At 38.6% G+C, this 21,232-nt stretch overlaps 1 protein-coding gene across 10 annotated transcripts in view; it reads right to left on the reverse strand.

Moving 5' to 3' along the window:
• KLHL13 (kelch like family member 13) overlaps window positions 1-21,232 on the reverse strand; it is a 130,874-nt gene that overhangs the window by 37,880 nt on the left and 71,762 nt on the right. For all 10 annotated transcript variants that reach the window (XR_007775882.1, XM_050964927.1, XM_050964930.1 and 7 more), the window contains 3 exons: window positions 8,236-8,377; window positions 1,046-1,178; window positions 567-763 (listed from right to left, as the gene is read on the reverse strand). Coding sequence is in view for 9 of the 10 variants with exons in the window: in XM_050964927.1 (XP_050820884.1) it covers window positions 567-763; window positions 1,046-1,178; window positions 8,236-8,377 (472 nt within the window). In the remaining variant the exon portion in view is untranslated. The remainder of the gene's footprint in view (window positions 1-566; window positions 764-1,045; window positions 1,179-8,235; window positions 8,378-21,232) is intronic.

Genomic DNA, 21,232 nt, shown 5'->3' on the forward strand with positions numbered 1-21,232 from the left:
CTGCACTTTGTTTAAAGAACATTATTGCAACCTCATCAACTCAAAGATAACACAGTAAAGATTTCAGTGACAACCACTGTAATTATGTGCTTCATATGCCCCATAAGAAAATGTTATATACAAGACACATAAGTATAAAGAGAATATAACAAATAATTCACTGTACAATAGTGACTATCTTACTATTAATTCACCAAGTAACTTTCCTACGGTATGTTATAAAAAATGAGCATCAGTGAGAGAAATCCAGTAACCAACTAATGAATTATGACTACTGTTTACTGGAATCTAATTTTCTAGTTCATGCAACAAAATTGGAAATTGCAACAAGGTCTTACATTTTTTAATGTGCCATGATATTTAAATCACAAGCTTAGTGTGATTAGAGTTAGGTACAGTAAATAAGATTCAATTTTATGGTTCCTCTAAAGCTAGAGGAACTTATTGAATGCGAACCCAAGTTATCCAGTGTCATGCTTAAATCCTCGCCTATGGATATTACACAATCGCTGTGTTTTTTTAAAAACGTCAGAACTTGAAACTAATGTCAAATCAAAACACCTTACCCCAGAGATCAGAAACACTTTACAAAAGTCCAAAACAGGTAAAATCTGCAAAAAACTGGCTGCTTCTAGAGTGTCCTGAAGGTTGTCCATGTTAAGAGAAAGTTTTGCAGTGTAAATAAAATCAATAATCTTCTTTAGACCTATTTTGTTCACACCATGAAGCTTAATGCACATTAAATCTTGTTCCTTCATTCCACCTAAGAAAGAAAATTAAAATGTGCTCTTCAATTACATTTGAAAGAGTTCACTCTAATAATATACGTATTCTTACACTATTAAAAAGCTAATTTAATTCATCTGAAGTTTAATTTCAATTAAATGAAAATATTTTGATTTTTTATTATTATGATAGTAATATTATGTGAAAGAAAAAGTGTTTGATCTAGTATGTATATTAGCCATTTATTAGAGTATCTGACAGAGAAGACAAGCTTAAAACAGCTCAGAGTCCAAATTTATTACAGAAACAAAAGCACTACCTGTGAACATAGCCTTGAAGTAATCACTAGCTGATGCCATCATAGCTCGGTGAACAGGAAATACTTCATCACCATCGCCTGGTACTAGCGTCACATCGCAAAGTAAACCTTCTATTCGCAGCTGGTCAAAACCCTAAAACAAGATTACAACTTTTTGAACTGCTCAGCCATCTGAAGCAAAAAGTAAAAGTTTGTTTGGATTTCTTTAAGGAACGTTATTTATTTACTTTAAGATTGTCTACATTCCTTGACAATTGCTTGAAACTGAAGTCTGAGTAATGATCTTCCATACTATAACCATCATGTGCTCAGACTTTAAAGTATAATCAAATCATTCAAAAACTTAAATCAAATAGAACAATTCAATTAGTCTCCATGAGTGACTACGGAGTGCAAAGTAACCTCTGACTGACTACATGTTCTTAATCGTAAGACAAAGATAGATTTGTTCAGAAAGGGTATGTTTTTTGTCCACTTATTCTCCAGATGTAAATAGTTTCAGGTAGGAATTGACATTTGCCCATTTGGATCAGCATCACTTCTTAGAAAAATATAACATGTGCAGGATACATTTAAGTTCCATACTACTCCTTCAGAGTACCCACAACCTGGAAGGTTGAATGATATTGGGACTTAAAGGAAGGGTGTCACTTAACCACAACTTTTGTCAATTTTATTACCAATTTTAACTATGTAAAGCCTCCCAGAAGGCTTACATTGTACTAGTATTTCTCATGTCGTTTCCTTCTCCAGAGAAGTCTGAGGGACAAACTACAACTACCTGGGTCTCAGATAACAATGGAACATTAAAAGAAAGGCTTTAGAGGGAAAAAAGTCTATTCTGGGAATATGTAAAGATCAGTAGAAATAATGACCCCTTTCATGCATTACACTAATGTGGGATGGACTTAGATCAATTTCATTTAGTCATATGTCACCTAACCCATCAATACTGATAAGGTCAAAGGAGGTTGGGGGAGGGAAAGGGTGCAAATAGCCTTACAGAAAACACTTGAGAATCTCAGCTCCAAATTCCAGAATTTATTTATTATTTTTATTAAAAAAGAAACCTGGACTTTAAAGCTGAGGAGAACAGAAATACAGAGATGAAAACTCCGATTTGTCCTAAAGAAAGAACACAATGAGGATACAGAAAATAACCAGAGGAAAGCATAAATATGAGCACAGTTAAATTCAGTGTAATCCTTCAAATCATTCAATATATTGACAGAGCCCTGTTCTGAACCCAGCTCAGATATTCAATAACCCAAGATATGAAGACAATCTCTTGCCTTAAACCAAAATTTACAGCTACAATTAGGGCCGGCTCCAGGCACCAGCTTATCAAGCAGGTGCTTGGGGTGGCAACTCCAGAGAGGGGCGGCACTTTCACGTATTCGGCGGCAATTCGGCGGAGGGTCCCTCACTCCCGCTCGGAGCGAAGGACCTCCTGCTGAATTGCCGCAGATCGTGATCGTGGCTTTTTTTGGGGGGGGGGGGAAGGGGACTGCTTGGGGTGGCCAAACCCCTGGAGCCGGCCCTGGCTACAATTATAACCAAAGTGGCTAGTCAGTGCCCTGCAAACCTGATTATCACTGCAATAAGACACCCACAGCTGACCTGTGCCAAATGACTAGGCTCGTGGGGCTCGGGCTGTGGGGCTTTTTAATTCCGGTGTAGACATTCTGGCTCAGGCTGAAGCCCGAGCTCTGGGACCCTCCCATCTTGCAAAGTCCTGCAGCTTCGGCTCCAGCCCAAGCCCAGACATCTACGCTGTAATTAAACAGCCCTGAAGCCTGAGCCAACAGGCATGGGCCAGCCACAGGTTTTTAAATTGTAGTGTAGACATCCGTAAGAGCAGTGAATTTCTCTATATTGAGCCTTTGGGTGGCATGAAAATATGGGAGTTTTCCCGCCTTCTCTGCTGTTCTTCCCATCATATCCAGGCAAACCAGAGTGTGATCCAAGGACAGGACAAAATATTTTGCACCTAACTGGAGTTTAATTTTTTGACAATGACATAGTATTTTTACAATGATCTAATATAATTATATAAACTAATCCATCTACTAATTTTTAGCCAAGGACCAGAATGAGGCATTTCAGTAATCAAATGAACCTCAACTGGTGCATTTTTACCAGGTCTTCTGAAACTAGTCCTTGCAAAAAGAGGCACCCTACCAGTTCTCCAATTTATATTGCAAGGATAGGCATTAAGACTTTGGAGAAGAAATATTCTTTTACAATTGGAATCTGAAGGCAATGAGTGGTGTTCAATATGTCTATTTGCCAGTGTTATTTGCTGCTATACTAGCAGCCATGCTGAAAGATGAAGCAAAAATATCTCTGCTGAACTACTGATAATTGGAGTCACTTTCTAATAAACTATGAAGTGAACAGACAGCAACCTGCCACCAATGTTTTTGCTTCTGTGAAAGCCCCTTTAAGCACAGAATCTACTGTATATACATGGGGCTCCTTGCAGCCTGAGTAGATACTATCCAGTGGGATGGTAATCAATTTACCCAAATGCAGTCACCTGGGTTCTGCCTTGAGGAAAATCTTTCCATAAGGTTAACTCCAGCTTTGTAAAGGCTCCAGAGAGAAGCCCATTTCCAATCATACAGAAAAAGACTCAGTGATAGTTCCCAGCGAGGTAAGAGGTGCACTATAAACACCGTGGGTACCTGGAGGGAAATTAGAAAAGTTTGACTTGTCCTAAGATTTGAAGAAGAATACCAAGCAGAGGGCCGGGAGCTATAAACTGAGACACGACTGGTGCTTTTACCCCAAAACTAAAATAAGAAAAGAAAAAAAAAATCTCTGCCTCGTTTTTGTCTGAAAACCCACTGTGATCCACTTAAGCTATACTGGTAGCAAGTCCTAAAATAAGTCGTAATTCTTTAGGGAATCCTCATCCTATACAAGAATACACACAACACTTCTGCATAAAGTTCTAGTAGGATATAGCAAAGGATTATATGGGTTGTAGGCTTGAATCCATAGGATATGGAAGAATTCTAGTGATGCCTACACAATTCAAGCAGAAACTAGAACATAGAGGAACTACCTTCTGAAGTTTATAACATTTTAAAGCTTCCTGAGCTTCTGTGAGAGGATTACATTTTTATCTGCCAGAGGAGAGCAACACCATGTGACAGCATCCCAGAGTGCCTTAGTTTGATTGCTCCAACAGAAAAAGAGAACTTAGTTCAGGGTGGGCCAGAAGACCATTTTTAGAAAATCATCACCAGCAGAATACAAAGCTCCCACCAGACAATTTCCCCTCATGGAAATAGATGCAACAAAGATATACCAGAAATTCCTCAGATACATTTTGTTTAATCCATCTGCACCTTTTAGTAGATCTATAAACTTTACTTCTGACTAACAGTAACTGTAGAGAAAAACTGATCAAATTAAAAAATGTTCCTCTGCTTAAAAATTAGTATCTGCACAGGTTTTGTATATATTACAAACCTGTAATATTCTGAAGAAAAACTGGCTCAAAGTGTTTCAAAATGTTGTTAGAGAACTACTTGAAAATACTGTACTCAGATCCTAAAAAGTGAGACCTACAGGCTTCCTTGTTTCTCTGGTGAGTGATGTCACAGCTATTGTAACAAGGGAAAAAATAGGGTTTTGAATGAGATGGGTCTTTCATCAACCTTTGTGGGGTAGGGCAGAGGGTGGAGGTGAAAGACCATCTTCCAGATAGAGCTAGTGGCAATCCAGAGCACATTTTACCCCTTCTCTGGTAGGTTGTAGAATACCCCAGCTCTCTTAATGATACCATCCGACTCATTCAAACATACACCTCTGGCACTGCTAGCTCTCTCATGCAGTAAGTTCGAATGCCCAGTCTCACTGACCCAACTGGTTCCAGAATTCAAAGCCCCTCATTCCAATGGCTGGAACAACTGGGGTATAATTCTCTTATCTGTAGCTATGTCTCTGTGCTGCAGGGGTATAAACAGAAATCTGCAGGTAACGAAAACATTTTTCAAGTTATACATATTGAGCTATAGTCATCAACAGGCTTTTGAAACCAATGAAGTAAATAATTAACCTACTCTCTTCTTCTTCAGGTTTAATAATGCTTGGGATTTTTTAAATAAAGTCTTGGAACAGCAATGGGAGGTTATCTTATTGCAAGTACTTGTATAGTTCTATAAAGCAGTAAGCAAGTTTAAGGGTAAATGTGCCAATTGGTTTACATAACATGACAAAGTTCCTCCTCTACCTTGGGGGGTCCTGTGTTTATTGGTGGATTTGCTCATCTCAGAGATTATGGGTCGGGGAACAGCCCAGAAACCTTCCTCTCTGGTGGAACCCACAGTCCAAGTCAACTCCTCTTGTGTCTGATCAGGAGTTGGGAGGTTCGGAGGGAACTCGGACCTGCCCTCTACTCCGGGTTCCAGCCCAGGGCCCTGTGGACTGTAGCTGTCTAGAGTGCCTCCTGGAACAGCCGTGCGACAGCTGCAACTCCCTGGGCTATTTCCCCATGGCCTCCTCCCAACACCTTCTTTATCCTCACCACAGGACCTTTCTCCTGGTGTCTGATAATGCTTGTCCTCCTCAGTCCTCCCACAATATGTCTTCTCACTCTCAGCTCCTAGTGCCTCTTGCTCCCAGCTCTGCGCATGCATGCTACAAAACTGAAGTGAGGTCCTTTTTAAACTCCGCTTCCCTGACTAGCCAGCCTGTCCTAATTGATTCTAGCAGTTTCTTCTTAATTGGCTCCAGACGTCCTTATTAGCCTGCTTGCCTTAACTGGTTCCAGCAAGTTCCTGCTTGTTCCGGAACTGCCCCGTTACCTTACCCAGGGAAAAGGGATCTACTTAATCTGGGACTAACATATCTGCCATCTAACACCCTCCTGTATCCGCCAGCTCTCTCAATGCTTTCGAGGAGCAGCGGACGCTGTCCGGGGTTCTCTGCTCGGTGTCCCCTTCCATTCCTTAGTTTTGGTCCTCTGACCCCCAAGCCTGTTCCTGTTGTTGCCTTTGTTGTCCCCCGAACTCAGTTGGATTCCGGGTTTAGTAGCCCCTCCCTAGGCTGGAGGAGGGGCTTTCAGCAGTGGGCGAGCTAGCACTCGCCCATGTCCTGGTACTCAAAAGGAACACTCTCCTGTATCCGCTGGCTCCCTTGACGCCTTCGAGGAGCAGTGGGCACTGTCCAGGGTTCTCTGCTCGGTGTTCCCGTCAGGTTCCTTTTGTCTGACCTTTGACCTCACTCCCGTCCCTATTATCTCATTAGCTGTCCCTCAGAATTATTTAGTTTCCAGACCCTGTGGATCCTCCTCTTAGGCTCCGCCCGCCCACTTCCTGGTTCCCAACAGGAACACTCTCCTGTAGCCATCTGGCCTGATCCTGTCACAATAAGCCTTCAAATATTTGCAATAAAATAATCTTACATTTCAAGGTCTGTTTGCTTTCGATAGAAAGTATAGGAAACTGATAAAGTGAGGCCACCACTTTAGTTCACTTAAATTAAAATAGAAAAGACGCGTGAGAAAATTCAAAGTGAATGCTAAAGCTCAATAATGCTGTTTTGCTGGGCAAGTGGAGGGTCTCAGATCAAAAATAAGATTGAAACACCTACATACAATAGGATGAGAAAACCACAAGGGTGAACGTTTAAAGTGCAGTTCTGCTTTGAAAAATTATGCTTCAAAAACAGCACTATGGAATTCCAAGTTTGTCTCATTTTTTTCCATTTCACATGCGCCCAGTTTATAAGTAAAAAGATGTTTTACCCTGCCTGCTAGGCCCTGCAGCTGAGTTCTCCTCATTTGTGCATCATCACTAGTGATAAAGGTTCTGTACTTTTATATTAGGTCTCCATTTACGCCTGTGCACCTTCATTTACACAGTTACTTATTTCCTTCTAAGTGACTGCCCAGATTAATAGGTTAAGATATACTAGCCAAATCTGGCATGTGCAGGATAAAGCAGAGTCTAACTCCTTAGCTCTGTAGAGCTCATGGAAGTAAGAAATGCTACAATTTTATTTTTGTCATTCAAGTGACCCTGAATAAACATAGGGGACGGAAGTGTCATTTTTACAGTCACTTTTCAGAGTAGAACCACTCTCTAACATTTTCCTCCTCTTCCGTTTGTATACCTACTTTAATGCAACTTGAGTTTTTATACTTGCGTTGGAAGAATTAACTCAAACGGGCAAGTATACCCTAATATATGGTTATGAGGTTATCCACAGGGGGTTTGTGTGCTTTTCTAAAAGTGTGTACACCTATGACACAAACATTAACAAAGGCATTTACTGCCTTCTATGCATCAGGTACCACTGTATGTATAATATATATCATCACTGTAAAAACATGAAACTTGGTTGATTTGATAGCTGTGAATTAAACAAAGGTAATCTTTCCCTAGCTGAACAGGGCAGAATAGAAACTGAAGGCTATTTCATGGTTGGTCTGTAAAAGACAGGTGGCATGTTTATTAAAAAATAAGTGAGAGCTGGCATATTGATGAGCTTCAGAGGATAATGTAAACCTTTCTCTATGTGCAGAAAGTGCAAGCTTCTTAATAAAGATTTCATATGTAGGTCACATACTGTGGCTTCGAAACCATGTAGAAACTACAGATGGCTGCTAAGACAGTTTGTGGGAAGTATTCAGACTCCAGCACAGTATGTGGATAGATCAAACAATGAAATTGCCAACTGATACATGTTTTAGGGGAAAAAAGAGAGGAACAGTTAAGCCTCCTGATAACATATTAACACAGCATTCACACAGGAAAAGCCAGAAGAGGAAATTCACCTGAAAAAGTTGCTTGACTATATTAAAAAGGTGAGTTTCTTTGAGACAGTGGTCCCTCACTTTAGCAAGCCTTATTTACCTGTTTGAAGCTAACAGTGAACAAGTCTATAATTAGAAAGAAAGCTCATGTTTTTCAAATTATTGATGTGATCTGAATATTTAACTTGAAAAAAATCTGATTTTCACAGAGGACGTGAGTTCTCAGAGAGAAAATAAAGAACACAAAACCATGCTGTCTATTCAACAAGGGCACTGTCAACATGACACAAACAAATGTTTAATAAGGTCTTTGGGGCATTTTCCAGGTTTGAGAACTTCCTTAGGTGCACATACAGTTCAAAGCCTTGAAAATCTTCAAGTAAGACTGGTATATATATTACAACATACTGTGTTGGGTTACCTGTAATACCACAGAACTATGAGTGTTGCTGGTGAAAAATCGTGTGGTCCCTGTCTTTGAAGACTGTAGATGGGCAGACACGCCCATATCGCTGCTACCAAGAGATACTTTCATGTGAGGATCTTCCTCTTCCACTAGAGATCTAAGAAAATGGGGGAAACAAAAGAGCAAGCTTAAGCGCACAGTTGGTTAAATTAATTGCTGATAAACATTCAACCCATAGTGATTTAGGCTTCAAGCCAACATCAACGTGAGCTTGTTTTTATTGATTACAGTGGGAGCTGCACTGGATCCTTATTGCCCATCAGATTTACTTAACAGGAATGTTATGTGTTCACAGGTTATGCATCTAACATATCATGATTTAAAAATTCATCACTTTAGATTTTTGATTAAGTAGACCAGGAAGGGTTTTGATACAAGTGGTCTTAAAAAAGTCAGTTAATTCAATTTTCTTTAAATTATTTTTAAAAAAAAGACACTTCCCTAAAATATATTTGTATTTGTGTTTACAATTTAAGATGCCTTTATTTTCTTATTTTTTTAATTTGACAATTAAGTGTCTTACTACCTCATCAGACTAACACATGCCATTTGGAAGTTATTAGTGCAAAATATGTTCTTAAAATTTAATACTTTCATTTGTATCATTACTGCAGTCTTGCTCCAGTATGAAAAGAATACTGAAAAGGTGCCACAGTTTGTTAACACAAAAGATATCCTTGCACATGGGTTTTTTAATTCCCAATAATTATTGTCCAAATCTAATGGTGGAGCAACTTTATAAAATGCTAATGTTTTCAAATGCTGCAATGTTGCTGGCTTACTACTTTCATCCTGTGATGTAAAGTGCATTTAAACTTTATAGGATCTCTAGATCTTATATTTATGTAAATGCTACTTATTTTATGTCTATTTAAATAATAAAAAGACATGTAAACTAGGCTTTGATACATTAACATTAAATAAATAATAGAGATTTTACAAGTAATTGGATTTTAATAACTTGGGTGCTAGGTCTTCAGAAAATTATCAATATTAACCAGTTACAGTAGTTTATGATTTACTAAATGTTGTAAATTATCAATTTGCATATCGGCATGGTTCAATAGAAGGCATTAGCAAAAGGGTTATAAACCCAAATATGGAATTGAAGTGATCCGTAAAAGAAACTGTGTATTTGAGTAAAGTATTCATAACACGTAACCAATTTGATGCAACTATTGCACATCTCATATAGAAATAAAAAGTCTCATCCACATTGTAACATGCAGGTATAAACATTGGCCTCCAACTAGTTTCAGAAATCACTTTAAAAATCATTGCCAGAAGATAATTCAACTTTGATCTCCAATATTTTACACTGCACTTTTATTGAGGAAGCCCAATTTAAAATGTGAATTGCCTTTTAACAAATAATTTTTTCTCAATACACACATTTAAATTTTCTAGTAAAAGCAGTTTCTGAAACTTGAGAATTTTTCTGATATGGTTAATATATTTTGTATGTTCAAACCCCATGGTTTTTTTAAAGTGCCAGTTATAACAACAAAAATTCAAAACAAACTATTTTGATCACTCAACAATGCACATGGGTTTGAAACAGTAAGATTTTATGTACACAGACATAACAGTAACACACAGTAAAGGAACAAGGGTATGCTTCAGAGGTTTGAATTCACATGTAAAAACCTAATACACATAAATTTGAACAAGCTGTAATAAATGTGAATATATTTTAGCATGCACTATGGTACAGTTTGTTTACAATTAAAATAGTTTACTGTTTTAAATCTCATTAGAACTCTTCTTTAAAATACACATCAATATTTTACACTGTATTTTGTAATCAGGAAGTTACTCTCCACACTCTGTCTTTGGAAAACAACAGTCAAAACAACATTCAACAAGAGGTTAGATAAAGCAGTTTCTAGTGCATGACCTGAATGTTTTTGGTCAGTTTGCTCTGGCTCTCTTTTTAAAAATCTGAATGTACTCATATCAAGTATATTGTCTCAAGTGATTTTGAGGGACATTTGCTCCTTATGTTTACATGTCATGTGTCCTTCCTTTCAAACAGATTTGTGTTGATGTGGAGGAAAGAATTGTGTTGTTATGAGAAAAAGAATTACTACTAAGATCCTTTTAAAATTACATTGTCAGGTTACTTCTCTGAAAGAATAGTTACTAAAAGTATCAGCTCAGATAACCAACGAAGCAGTAACTTTCAAAAAGCTTTTCTTAACTCCAAGGAAAACTTGCCACATAGTTAATATGCAGTAACTAGAAAAACAGGCAAACCCACTTACTTGCCAACATTTTCAGTGGGCTTTTAAGATTTCAGCCATAATATATGACACAATTCCATACAATATTCATATATACTTAGCATGAACCTTAAAGATTTGAACTGAAGGTAAAGGCCTTGTCTACACTAGACTAGGTAGAAGTAATAATGGCAGTACTATTGTAGTCAGGCTACTGGTGAGCATCACCATTTTAATGACCAGGACACCCAGATCTCTTTTGAGCAGGTTAAAATGCCAGTGGATGTCTCTACTAAGTACTTTGATCATTGCTACCACAGAGACAGCTGTACCACTGGAACATTAGAAAAGCAAATCTTGTCACAGTAACTTCAACCAAGAGGTGCAAAGATCCTTATCTGGAGTGTTACTGCTTATGGATTTCTAAACAGTTGGGGGAAAGTATGGGCTCTTACTGGTCACTGGCACAGATGCAACAAACAACAGCAAGTCTGTACAGAGTTTTCTCATGTTACAATAAAATTAGCACAATTTATGTATTTACAAGATAACACCTCATGGCAACATTTGTAAACCAGAACCATTTAATTGCAACTGGCTATATTTGAACATTTAAAAATGTGTGGTGCAGAATGGATTGATAGGTATTACCCTTTACATTATAGTTAAGCAAGCACGACAGTACCCTTGGCATTTACACTATAAAATTTAGTGACCTACTAGAAGGAACTGAGTAAGCTCTTAGATATCCAGATCTATCTTAAAGAAACAAAAGCAAGCAACCATGAGATTTGATTTTACTGCTTGCCAAGCAAGTCAAGTTTCATTGCACCAAAATTGTAACCCATTCAACATTTTGTATTTTCACGTTAAAAATAACAAGATTGCCCTATCTCCCAGACAGTCAGGTTTAAGAAGTGGACTCTCAACTTCTATTTAATATCACCATCAATCAAAGAAAAAGATTAAAAAGAAAGAAAAAAAGATACTGGGCACTCAGCATCTTTCACGATCTCAAAAGGCTTTAGAAAGGGTAAGTTTTCTCTCCATTATTCAGGCAATGAAAGTGATGTTCAGAGGAGTTTAAGCAACTTGCCCAAAGTCATATAGCAAGTCAGTGGTAGGAGCTGGAAATAAAGCTCTAGTCTCCTGACTCCTAATCTTTTGACATAGCCACTACAAAATGTAGCCTCCTAAAATGACAGAGTTCTGATTTTGTTACTGACACTGTGTAAACCCCACGTATGCTATCATAGGGTTAAAAACTCATCTCTGCAAGAAAGTGAAAATGCAGTATTCCCCAAATATTTTCAGTTACTCTAGCAGTATCCAAGATAACGGCAAATAAATAGATATCATAAGGCATGAAATACTTGTGAGTAATTAAAAAAAAAAACCTGAGCTTGCAAACAGAATTCAGATTTATTCAAGATGTAATTTAACCTGCACTTTTAGGCCTGTAAACCAAACTTTCATAAAAGTGATTCTTTACTATTCATTTCTGGGAACACATGACTAATTTAATCTTATATTAACAGGTTTACAATTCCTTACCATGTAAATACCAGAAACAAAATCATTACAACAGGTGGCTGTTGTTTAAAGAGACATTATAGAACACAGTCAGTGCTCTCTGTTTAACAAGTGGTTACCATATTACAGAGTGAAAACCTTTACAACACTTATGACATATCATTTCTAGTGATTTTATTAAAATTGAGTGAAATCTCTCATTACATATATTTAACACTCCAGGTATGTCTATCAACTGTTATTTTAAAAAATCGATGGATATACTAGTTATTTGGTTTTTTTGCAGGTGAATATACTTTAAGTACTGAATAAAAGGTAACCAGATATCTAATGCCTAATGATACAAAATAAGTAGAATAGGCACTGTTACCAAAAAGTCATTTTACTTCCATTTATTAATGTGGTTTGCCAAGCACTATAATTAATTGGGTAATAATGAATGTACATATATTGATCGGTGCTTTACAATAAGTACAGTATATCACAATTAGGCATACTTGTAAACAAGAAAGTTAATTCATTTTCTAATTAGTTGTATTGTTCTGATCAATAAGTCATTAAGTAAAAAGTGCAGCAGAAGCATTTTTAATCAGAATAAAAAGGGCTGATAAAGGCAGAGCTACAGCAGCGACAATAATGGACAATGAGAATTCACAAGTTGATATAAACATGGATGTTAACACTACTTGAACCGAAAAAAGTCAGTGTGAGGAAACACTGGGCACAGTATTCTATAACAGCTTTATGGCCAAAGGAATGCTGAGTTAACTATGAAATGAACACAGGAACTGCCATACCAGATCAGACCAAGGGGCCACCTATTTCAGTAACCCCTCTCAGAGGTTAGTACCATGGCTTCAGGGAAAAGTGCAGGAAGCTAATTAGTGGACAACTGGAGAAGTTTCTTCCTAACACCCAACAGGTAGTCGGGTGGCCCAAGTGCTCTACATGACTGCCAGCTACATTATTACACTAATACTGTACATAACCCGTTCTGGAATATTTGCAGTGAAGGTATCTTTGCTATTGTCCTTCATCAAGTCCATTATCCAAAAGCTCTTACCAGTAGAGAACTCTCCTAATGAGTATTTTAAGCTTTTCCCCCCAAAATATTCAGGGCCTTGCTCTTATCTCAATCATCCAAGAATGAATATAATCTTTGTTTATATTGTTTCCTTGAAAATGCTGGTAGATATATCGTGTATCCCATCACCATTCCCTGAGTCTTCTCTGTTCTGTGCTACACAGCCTTTTACTCTTCATATTTCGTATCTGCCAATCTTTGCATCATGTTTCTTTCCTACTTGCATTTCCTTTGTCTCTACTAGTATACAGCAGCCTAACTGATACAACTAGGTTACCCTTTTCTCCATACACCCATGCTTTAAGACTGGAATAGGAAACAAATTGTTTTGAATCGCAAGTTTTGTACAATAACTTTGTACAATATAGGATGACCTTGCACTAAACTAGCTAACAGCAATATCCACGTTTATGTGTTTGCATCAACAGCATTTTATCTCATTTCATGAACAAACTTGAACACTAAATAACACAGCAAAAGTCTTAGTTACAGGCATGGAGTACACAAAGGAAAACACAGGTTGTTCATGAAATGCTTACTAAATGCTAACAATTCTCATTCAATTGTTTCAGGAAGTTTCAAAATACTTTCCTTTGGTTTAACAGACTATACCAGACTAAAAATATCTCATTGTCTGGCATCCATGACAACCAAATATGTGGTCTGAAAAAAAAACTCAGCTACATATTGCCTGTTGCACAATTTGCTAAACTAGTTAATCCTGTGTATTGACAGATCAAAGCATCAGATCTAAGAATGAAAATGCAAATTAGTTTCCTATCTCCAGTTTCCTTAAAATCATCACCAGACCCTACTACCCTAAATAGCAAAAGATATTCTTTACTACATTTTTCCTAAGTGTATATAATATTTGGAAGTGTGCATGGACAACTATGTACGTGTTTCCTTCTCACCCTCAACCCCCGCAGAGTACAGCAAGTTGCTCAACAACTGATTAGCGTTAGGGCTGTGTCTTGCCATCCATGTGAAAATGTGTCCAAATTTGTTCAAATCATAAAGCCTCTGAAGATCTGTTTGCACATGCTCAGAGATGTGTTAGAATTTGAAAGCTAAATGCTCCAAAGATTTCATCTCTAGCAAGCACAGTCCTTCTACACAGCTCTTATGTGTAGGGTCCCACCAAATTAATAGCCATGAAAAACATGTCATGGACCACAAAATCTGGTCTCCCGCTGTGAAATCCGGTCTTTTGTGCGCTTTTACCCTATACTACAGTATACAGATTTCATGGGTGAGACCAGCATTTCTCAAATTGTGGATCCTGACACAAAAGGGAGTTGCAGGGGGGTCAGAAGGTTATTTTAGGAGGGTTGTGGTATTTTCACCCTTACTTCTGTGCTGCCTTCTGAGCTAGACAGCTGGAGAGGGGTGGCAGTTGGCTGGGTGTCCTGCTCTGCGGCAGACGCACAGATGTAAGCCTGACAATACTATACCAGGCCATCCTTGCTTCTGCACTGCTGCCTTCAGAGCTGGGTGGCTGGAGAGTGGTGGCTGCTGACCGAGGGCCCAGCTCTGCAGGTAGCAGAGCAGAAGTAAGGGTGACAATACCATCCCATGGCATCCTTACTTCTGCACTGCAGCTGGTGGCAGCTCTGCCTTCAGAGCTGGACTCCCAGCCAGCAGATGCCACTCTCCAGCTGCGCAGCTCTGAAGGCAGCGCCACCACCAGCACAGAAGTAAGGGTAGCAGTAACCTCCCCCCCTACAATTACCTTGCGACCCTCCAACAACTCCTTTTTATGTCAGAACCCGCACAATTACAACACTGTAAAATTTCAGATTTAAATAGCTAAAATCATGAAATTTATTATTTTTAATATCCTATGACTGTGAAATTTACCAAAATGGACCGTGAATTTGGCAGGGCCCAAATCTATGTGCCAGTCAGACTGTGCATGCACCACCTCTGGAGAGCAACCAAGCCTGTTTCATCCCAAGGCTGAGCAAGGCTTTCCTGGAATTGCAGACCCCAGGGCAACTGTGGCGCTGGACACCAGAACTGAGAGCAGGAAGACTGGAGACTGTCTGGGTATTCGAGACAACTGCCTCATTTGTTACACCATCTTGATTCATTATTCCCAGTGCATCATCCATCCCATGCCCTGAATGAGGCAGAGCTCTGGTGGAAAAGACTGCACATGATGATGTAATTAAACACTGTACCACAATTCATGTGCAAAAGGAGGCCAAATTAAGGTTACATGAGCAAATTTATTTCTGGAATTTCTTAACCGGAGTGTTTGACTTTGCAACTTTAATGTTCCTTTAACAGTTTTTAAAAACAGTATGTATAATATTTGGAACTGAAACCCTGCATTCCCTTTAGATCTTGGCCTGTTGAGTGAGCACATGCAACGAACAGTACACCATTAAAAATTTAGTAGGCAGTACTGAGAGTTTTTTCTTGTTGACTATATCACTTATTGTCAAAACAATAAAACAATTACACCTCTACCTTGATATAACGCCACCCGATATAACACAAATTTGGATATAACACGGTAAAGCAGTGCTCCGAGGAGGGGCTAGGCTGCGCACTCCGGCGGATCAAAGCAAGTTCAATATAACCCGGTTTCACCTATAACGCGGTAAGATTTTTTGGCTCCCAAGGACAGCGTTATATTGAGGTAGAGGTGTACTTCATTTTGCATTGCTCTCACTATGAAATGGGATTTAGTCTAATCCCATGTCAGCAAGACAACTACGAGAATGAATAATTTTGTGAATCTATTAATTTAGGTAAATAAATCCAATTTGTTTTAAATGTTTTATAATGTATGCTTCTTTTGACACAAAATACTGAATTGGCCTAAATTTTCTCTAGCATGATTTTCTTCATACCAGAGTACATACTTTCACGGGTAATTTTAAAAAATATGACATAACATAATACATTAAAAATTTACCAAAGCAACATAGTCCAGACAGTATATTGATAACTTTGTGTAGCTCAGCAGTTTATTTCTTAAAGGATTATAACCTTATTTTCTTTTGTCAAATTATTCTCCGATGAACCATGACTGCAAGTGTTCCGGTCACTGGTAAGTGGCATCTTCTGAAATTACTCTTGTCATGCACCAGCACCATGGTATTTATCAGCCAGCAAGGATCTAAATTTCAATTTCATATTAAGATTATCCTATCTCATGACAGATCTTTACTATTTTATGATCTAACCAAAACTCTGGTATATATGTGTGTAGCCAAGCATATGTTTAGCTAATGAAACTATTACCTTAATGAAGAGGCTGATTTAAATATAATGAAGCTTTCATGTATTATTAGAAAACACAGTAATGCTTGTCCTTAGCCTGCCAAAAATGATTTTTAAATATTAACTACCTTAATGTCTTCCCATTAAGAATAGATGTTCTAACTTCTTGACTAGCAAATTTAGGAATTCTCTAATAAATTAGATGGCCATGTAAGAGCAGAGTAAGCTGAACAGTGATGGGGCAGCATCATTCTGATGTTAGGGAATTTAATATTGTTATAATAAGCAACACAGATGAATCCAGTTACATAATGCATGGTTCTTCACTTTTTTTTTTTTAAACACACACTTCTGCATCATTCATCTGTGTAATTTAAAGACGCACTTTAGTTGGGCAAAAAAATACTAGATTAAATGTATTAGTTATTGTTCTTCTTGTCCTTCTCCAAAATAGTAAAGTCTTGTCCTTTAATTAATATTACTCAACTACAGTTTTGTAAGACACAACTCCTCTAGCATTTAAACTACAATTTAAAGTAGTCAGCATTGTGATTTGCCAATGCCTATTTATAATGAAAACTTCTTATCAATTAATACAAGAAATAAAAGTTCTGCTAGTACAAATGTACGAGTGATTTCATCTGAGATGGGGAGAGGGGGAACTAATTTTATGATATGGAAGAGCACTGAGAGCAAGTCTCATTCATCTTTAACAGATCAACTGCAATATTTAGCAAACGAGCAATTGAAATTTTCATCTTCTCTTTTAGAACACACAGGGGCTGACTCATAATGTAACAGGGTACTCTGTGCTCTCCTCTGCAGTGAAACATCCAGAGTTAAGATGCATGAAAGCATCACACTAGCAGAGATCAGTGAAGTGACCTCTGACACTAAAGCATACCTTTCTACTTGGAATGCTTTTCTTATGAGGTGTCCAGTCACAAGCTATTCATTTGTAGGTGTCACACACACAGTTCTGGCTAAAAAATTTAAAGGAAACATTAACTTCTATTATCAAATATAGGGGCTTAACAATCCTGACAGCTGCACACCCAAGTTCCATTGACTTCAACAGAAGTTGCAAGTTCTGTGGTGGAATAATCTGGACCCTTTATTCACCAAGTTAATTAAGTCCAGCTTCTACCTCCTCCCTCATTATAGCCTTTGAGTACTGTTCTCTTAAAATGAGTCGCAGTGATCAGCAGCATTCTGAATAACTTTTAGTTAACTCAAAGTCACAAACAGATGAACTCTATAGCTTAACTTCTTTGGCTGGAGTTTTCATTGATTTTTTAAATAGGATTTGGGTGCCTACTTTTGAAGATCCCAGTTTTTATTTTTAAACTAGAAATTGCTTGTGGAATGTGTTAGCGTCACAAAAGAGCAATGTATAAATGCTGTACTTGTCTGGGTGTGCTACTACTGCATCCTTGAGAGTATAGGTCACAGAAAAACCCACACAAATTGAAAAGGACAAAAATAAAATCCAGTTGTGTGTTAATTTAAGTAACAAATTAAACGGAGACCAATTTTCCTATTCCCAGCCTCTACCTCCTGACAGAGGCAAGGGGTATTGCTCTTCTAATGTCAAAGCAGAAGCAACGAGGTAACCAGGCAGCATAAAGCAGAGTACCACTTGCTGCTGACACTACCATGGGGAAGGGGTTCCTCTGTCTCCCAAGGCTCCAGAAAAAGCTGACAGGAAAGATAACAAAGGGCTGGAGTTCTAGAATCCCTAAACTGCTATAGAAGAGTGGCCAACCACAAGCCACATTGGGATGAAGGAGAAGGCAGCACTGGCATTTGGGCTGCCAACTCTGGTTACCTCTCAAAACCTACCAAAGAGAGCAGGGAATAAGTCTTTCATTCCCAAGGAGCCCAACTCCTCCTCTGCCTGCTATCCACCACTGCTACAGCAATTAGACTAAAATGATTCCTTCTGGTTTTTAGAGATAATGAGAATCAGAGAATTGTTCTAAACATTGCTACCACTTCCAGAAAACACTCAATTCACTGAGTTTTGTCAGGTTAATACAGAGATAGAGATGCTAGAGATAGCAAATATGGCAGAGAATCCTTTAAGTGGGTAATAACTGCAGAACTGGAATGAACTTTACATGTCCCAGCTGTAGGAGGTGCATGTAGACTTTTCTTTTCACACCATGAAAGTTTCAGCTGCACACTCACTTTTGTGGTTCCTCTTCTCTTTTCTGACTCCCATGATACTTATGAGAGGAAAAGGGGAGACTTCCAATTCTCCTGAAATTTCCTAAGTGATTCAGATAATTGAATTGTAAGTATGCTAAGAAAACCCACAACTAATTGTGGAAAAATAAGTGCAGTGTAATCTTTATAATTTAACAACTGAAATAAACAGAATTAGATTTATTTTTTTAAAATGGTTTACAAAGAAAGGAAGTGAAGAGATATACCAAAGAAGACATAGTAGTTAAGCATTAGTACCACAGAGAAGGCTCTCTAGTTTATATAGTGGATGCTAAACTGAAGAAGCCAATAATGTGATACCAATGGTAACACTGTATTGAACTACAGTAATAGTCATAAGTTGTGTAAAACATACCAGGTAATTATTCCACTTCCACAGGAAAGCAATAAAGGTAAAAAAAAAAAAATTGCTGCCTATAACATACAAGAAAATCTCAAGAAAAATAGCTCTATTCAGTACAATGAAAATGATCCCTTTTAAAATTTATGACAAAGCTGTCTCTATAAAGAAGAACTGTATCAATTATTTCACTCAATCAAAGACAACAAAACAAGCAGAAATAGGCCTAAGGTACAGAGGCAGCATTTTACATTAAATGTTATGAAACTAACTTTATATGGATCTATTTAAAATGACGTTATACTGAAGAGATTAAAAAATCTACTTAATTGCGCATTTGCTGCCCTTCCTCATTGAAAAATGAAACCCATTGTCCCAGCAAGGAAATGCTGCCTGTGCTAGATCCTAGAAATAATGATAGCATCAAATGCTGATAGTGCTGACTGGTCAGTGCTCTGTTCCCTTAACCTGGTTTCAGGTACAGAAAACAACTCTGATTAAACTTGAGATCATTCCTCCTCTCTTCCCCAGCCATCTTGCAGCAACCATCTCTATACAGAGCTGAACACAGACACCCCCTCTGCTACCACAAATGGTGGTAGGAGAGCAACTGCCAGTGGCAAGTCAGGTGGGAGGGTGGAAGGTGACGAGGGAGCTAGAGAAAATGTCCACACACAGAGAAGACAGCTAGCACATAGGAATGGAAACAGCCAGCCCTTTGGAGAAGACTGATTTACCGGCCCTAGAAGACAGAGAGGAATTACTGGGAGAAGACACGTATGTAGTTTAAAAAAATTGCTATCCGAATTTTATTAAAATTTTGGCCATATTTTAAGTAGATTCAAAATAGAAACTGTTGAGCAATGAAGCAAGCTGCCTTGGGAAGTTGCGGAATCATCACTGGGCTACCAGTGAGATACTCAGGGCTATCCACCAATTCAAGATAGTTTAGGAATAATGATATGCTCAGACAGTAATCTGAATGCCTTGTTGCTAGCAGCGTCAGGTTCAGGACAGATTCCCCCCAGTATGTTAAAGTGACAAACAACCCCTCCCGCAATTCTGAATGGCTAGACTCTTTATTTTTAATGGGTTAGTCCCTGAAACTTGCTCCTCTGTTTCTAGGGTAAAGTTGAGTCTGCTTAGATCCCCAGTAACAAAGCCCTAGCATAAAAATCTGTAGTCAAGAAGTCATGCACAACATGTGAATTAGGCTGAAATGGAGAAAATGAGAAAGGAGGGGGATACTAAGGGGATCTGATTTTCTATAGTGTCAAACAGAGATGTTTGTGAGGACAGAGGCCATTGAGGAGCAAGATGGTCCCTGCATGACACTGCATGCATTCCGTCGTGTGTTCTTTAGCATCTGACCACTCTACACTGTGACCAAATCAGCACAAAAACAGATTCCATGGACCCAGCAGTAGCAGCAAAAGAGGGAATGCCCAACACAGCGTGTGCCATGCTCCTTCACAGACAATGCTGCCAATCTGTTTGGGTGGGATCTCCGAGGCTGAGGTAAAGCAAGGATTTTCTTCTTTCCCCAATTTGCTCCTCGGGTTTCACTTTATTTTATAAGAGCACCAAACCTAGCTAGCTCCTAGCCTGAGGAGACAGACAATGCAAGGCCTGCCTCAGGCATGACTTGTAGCCCACAACCCTTGCACCTCCTTACAAATACTCAATCCAGGGAGTCGAACTGAACCTGAAAACTGGTTCAGAGGGGGGATCTGAGTGAACTGGAACTGAACCCAAACTGAAAACCTCTCAGCCTGATCTACAATAGAAAATTAGGTCAACATAACTACGGTGCTCAGGGCGGTGAAGTCTTAAGTGTAGACAAACAGTCAGTCGCATTGAAAACTAGAACTAAACCCAAAAACCGGTTAAAAACAACAGGTTCAAGAATCAGGCTCTGAGGAAGGGTCTCTCGCTGCTCCAATCCTGAGCAGGGAAGGGGGGATCAGAGACTACGCTTCCTAGGAAGCCATTGGAGGGAGGGGGAAAAAGGGACTCTGGGACTGGCAGTTCTCCTGTCTGTTATGTCCAGGTAGAGGACTGCCCATTGAAGGGAACTACAACTCCCAGAACACCTCTCTCCCTGATAACACCATTCGATGTTTAGAGGGCAGCGGTAGTATCTCGCATACAACTCTGTAGTAAGGACTAGCAAATTCTGATTCTTTAATAGAAATATTCTGAGTGCTTTACAAGTCACTCCACATAACAGAACATTACCATTTTTACTGATTTCAAGGAAATGCCAGACCCATGCAAAATGGCAAGTGCTATTTCCACTCCTAACATTTA

The sequence above is a fragment of the Gopherus flavomarginatus genome, chromosome 8 (genome assembly GCF_025201925.1).
Source record: "Gopherus flavomarginatus isolate rGopFla2 chromosome 8, rGopFla2.mat.asm, whole genome shotgun sequence".
Lineage (NCBI taxonomy): Eukaryota > Metazoa > Chordata > Testudines > Testudinidae > Gopherus > Gopherus flavomarginatus.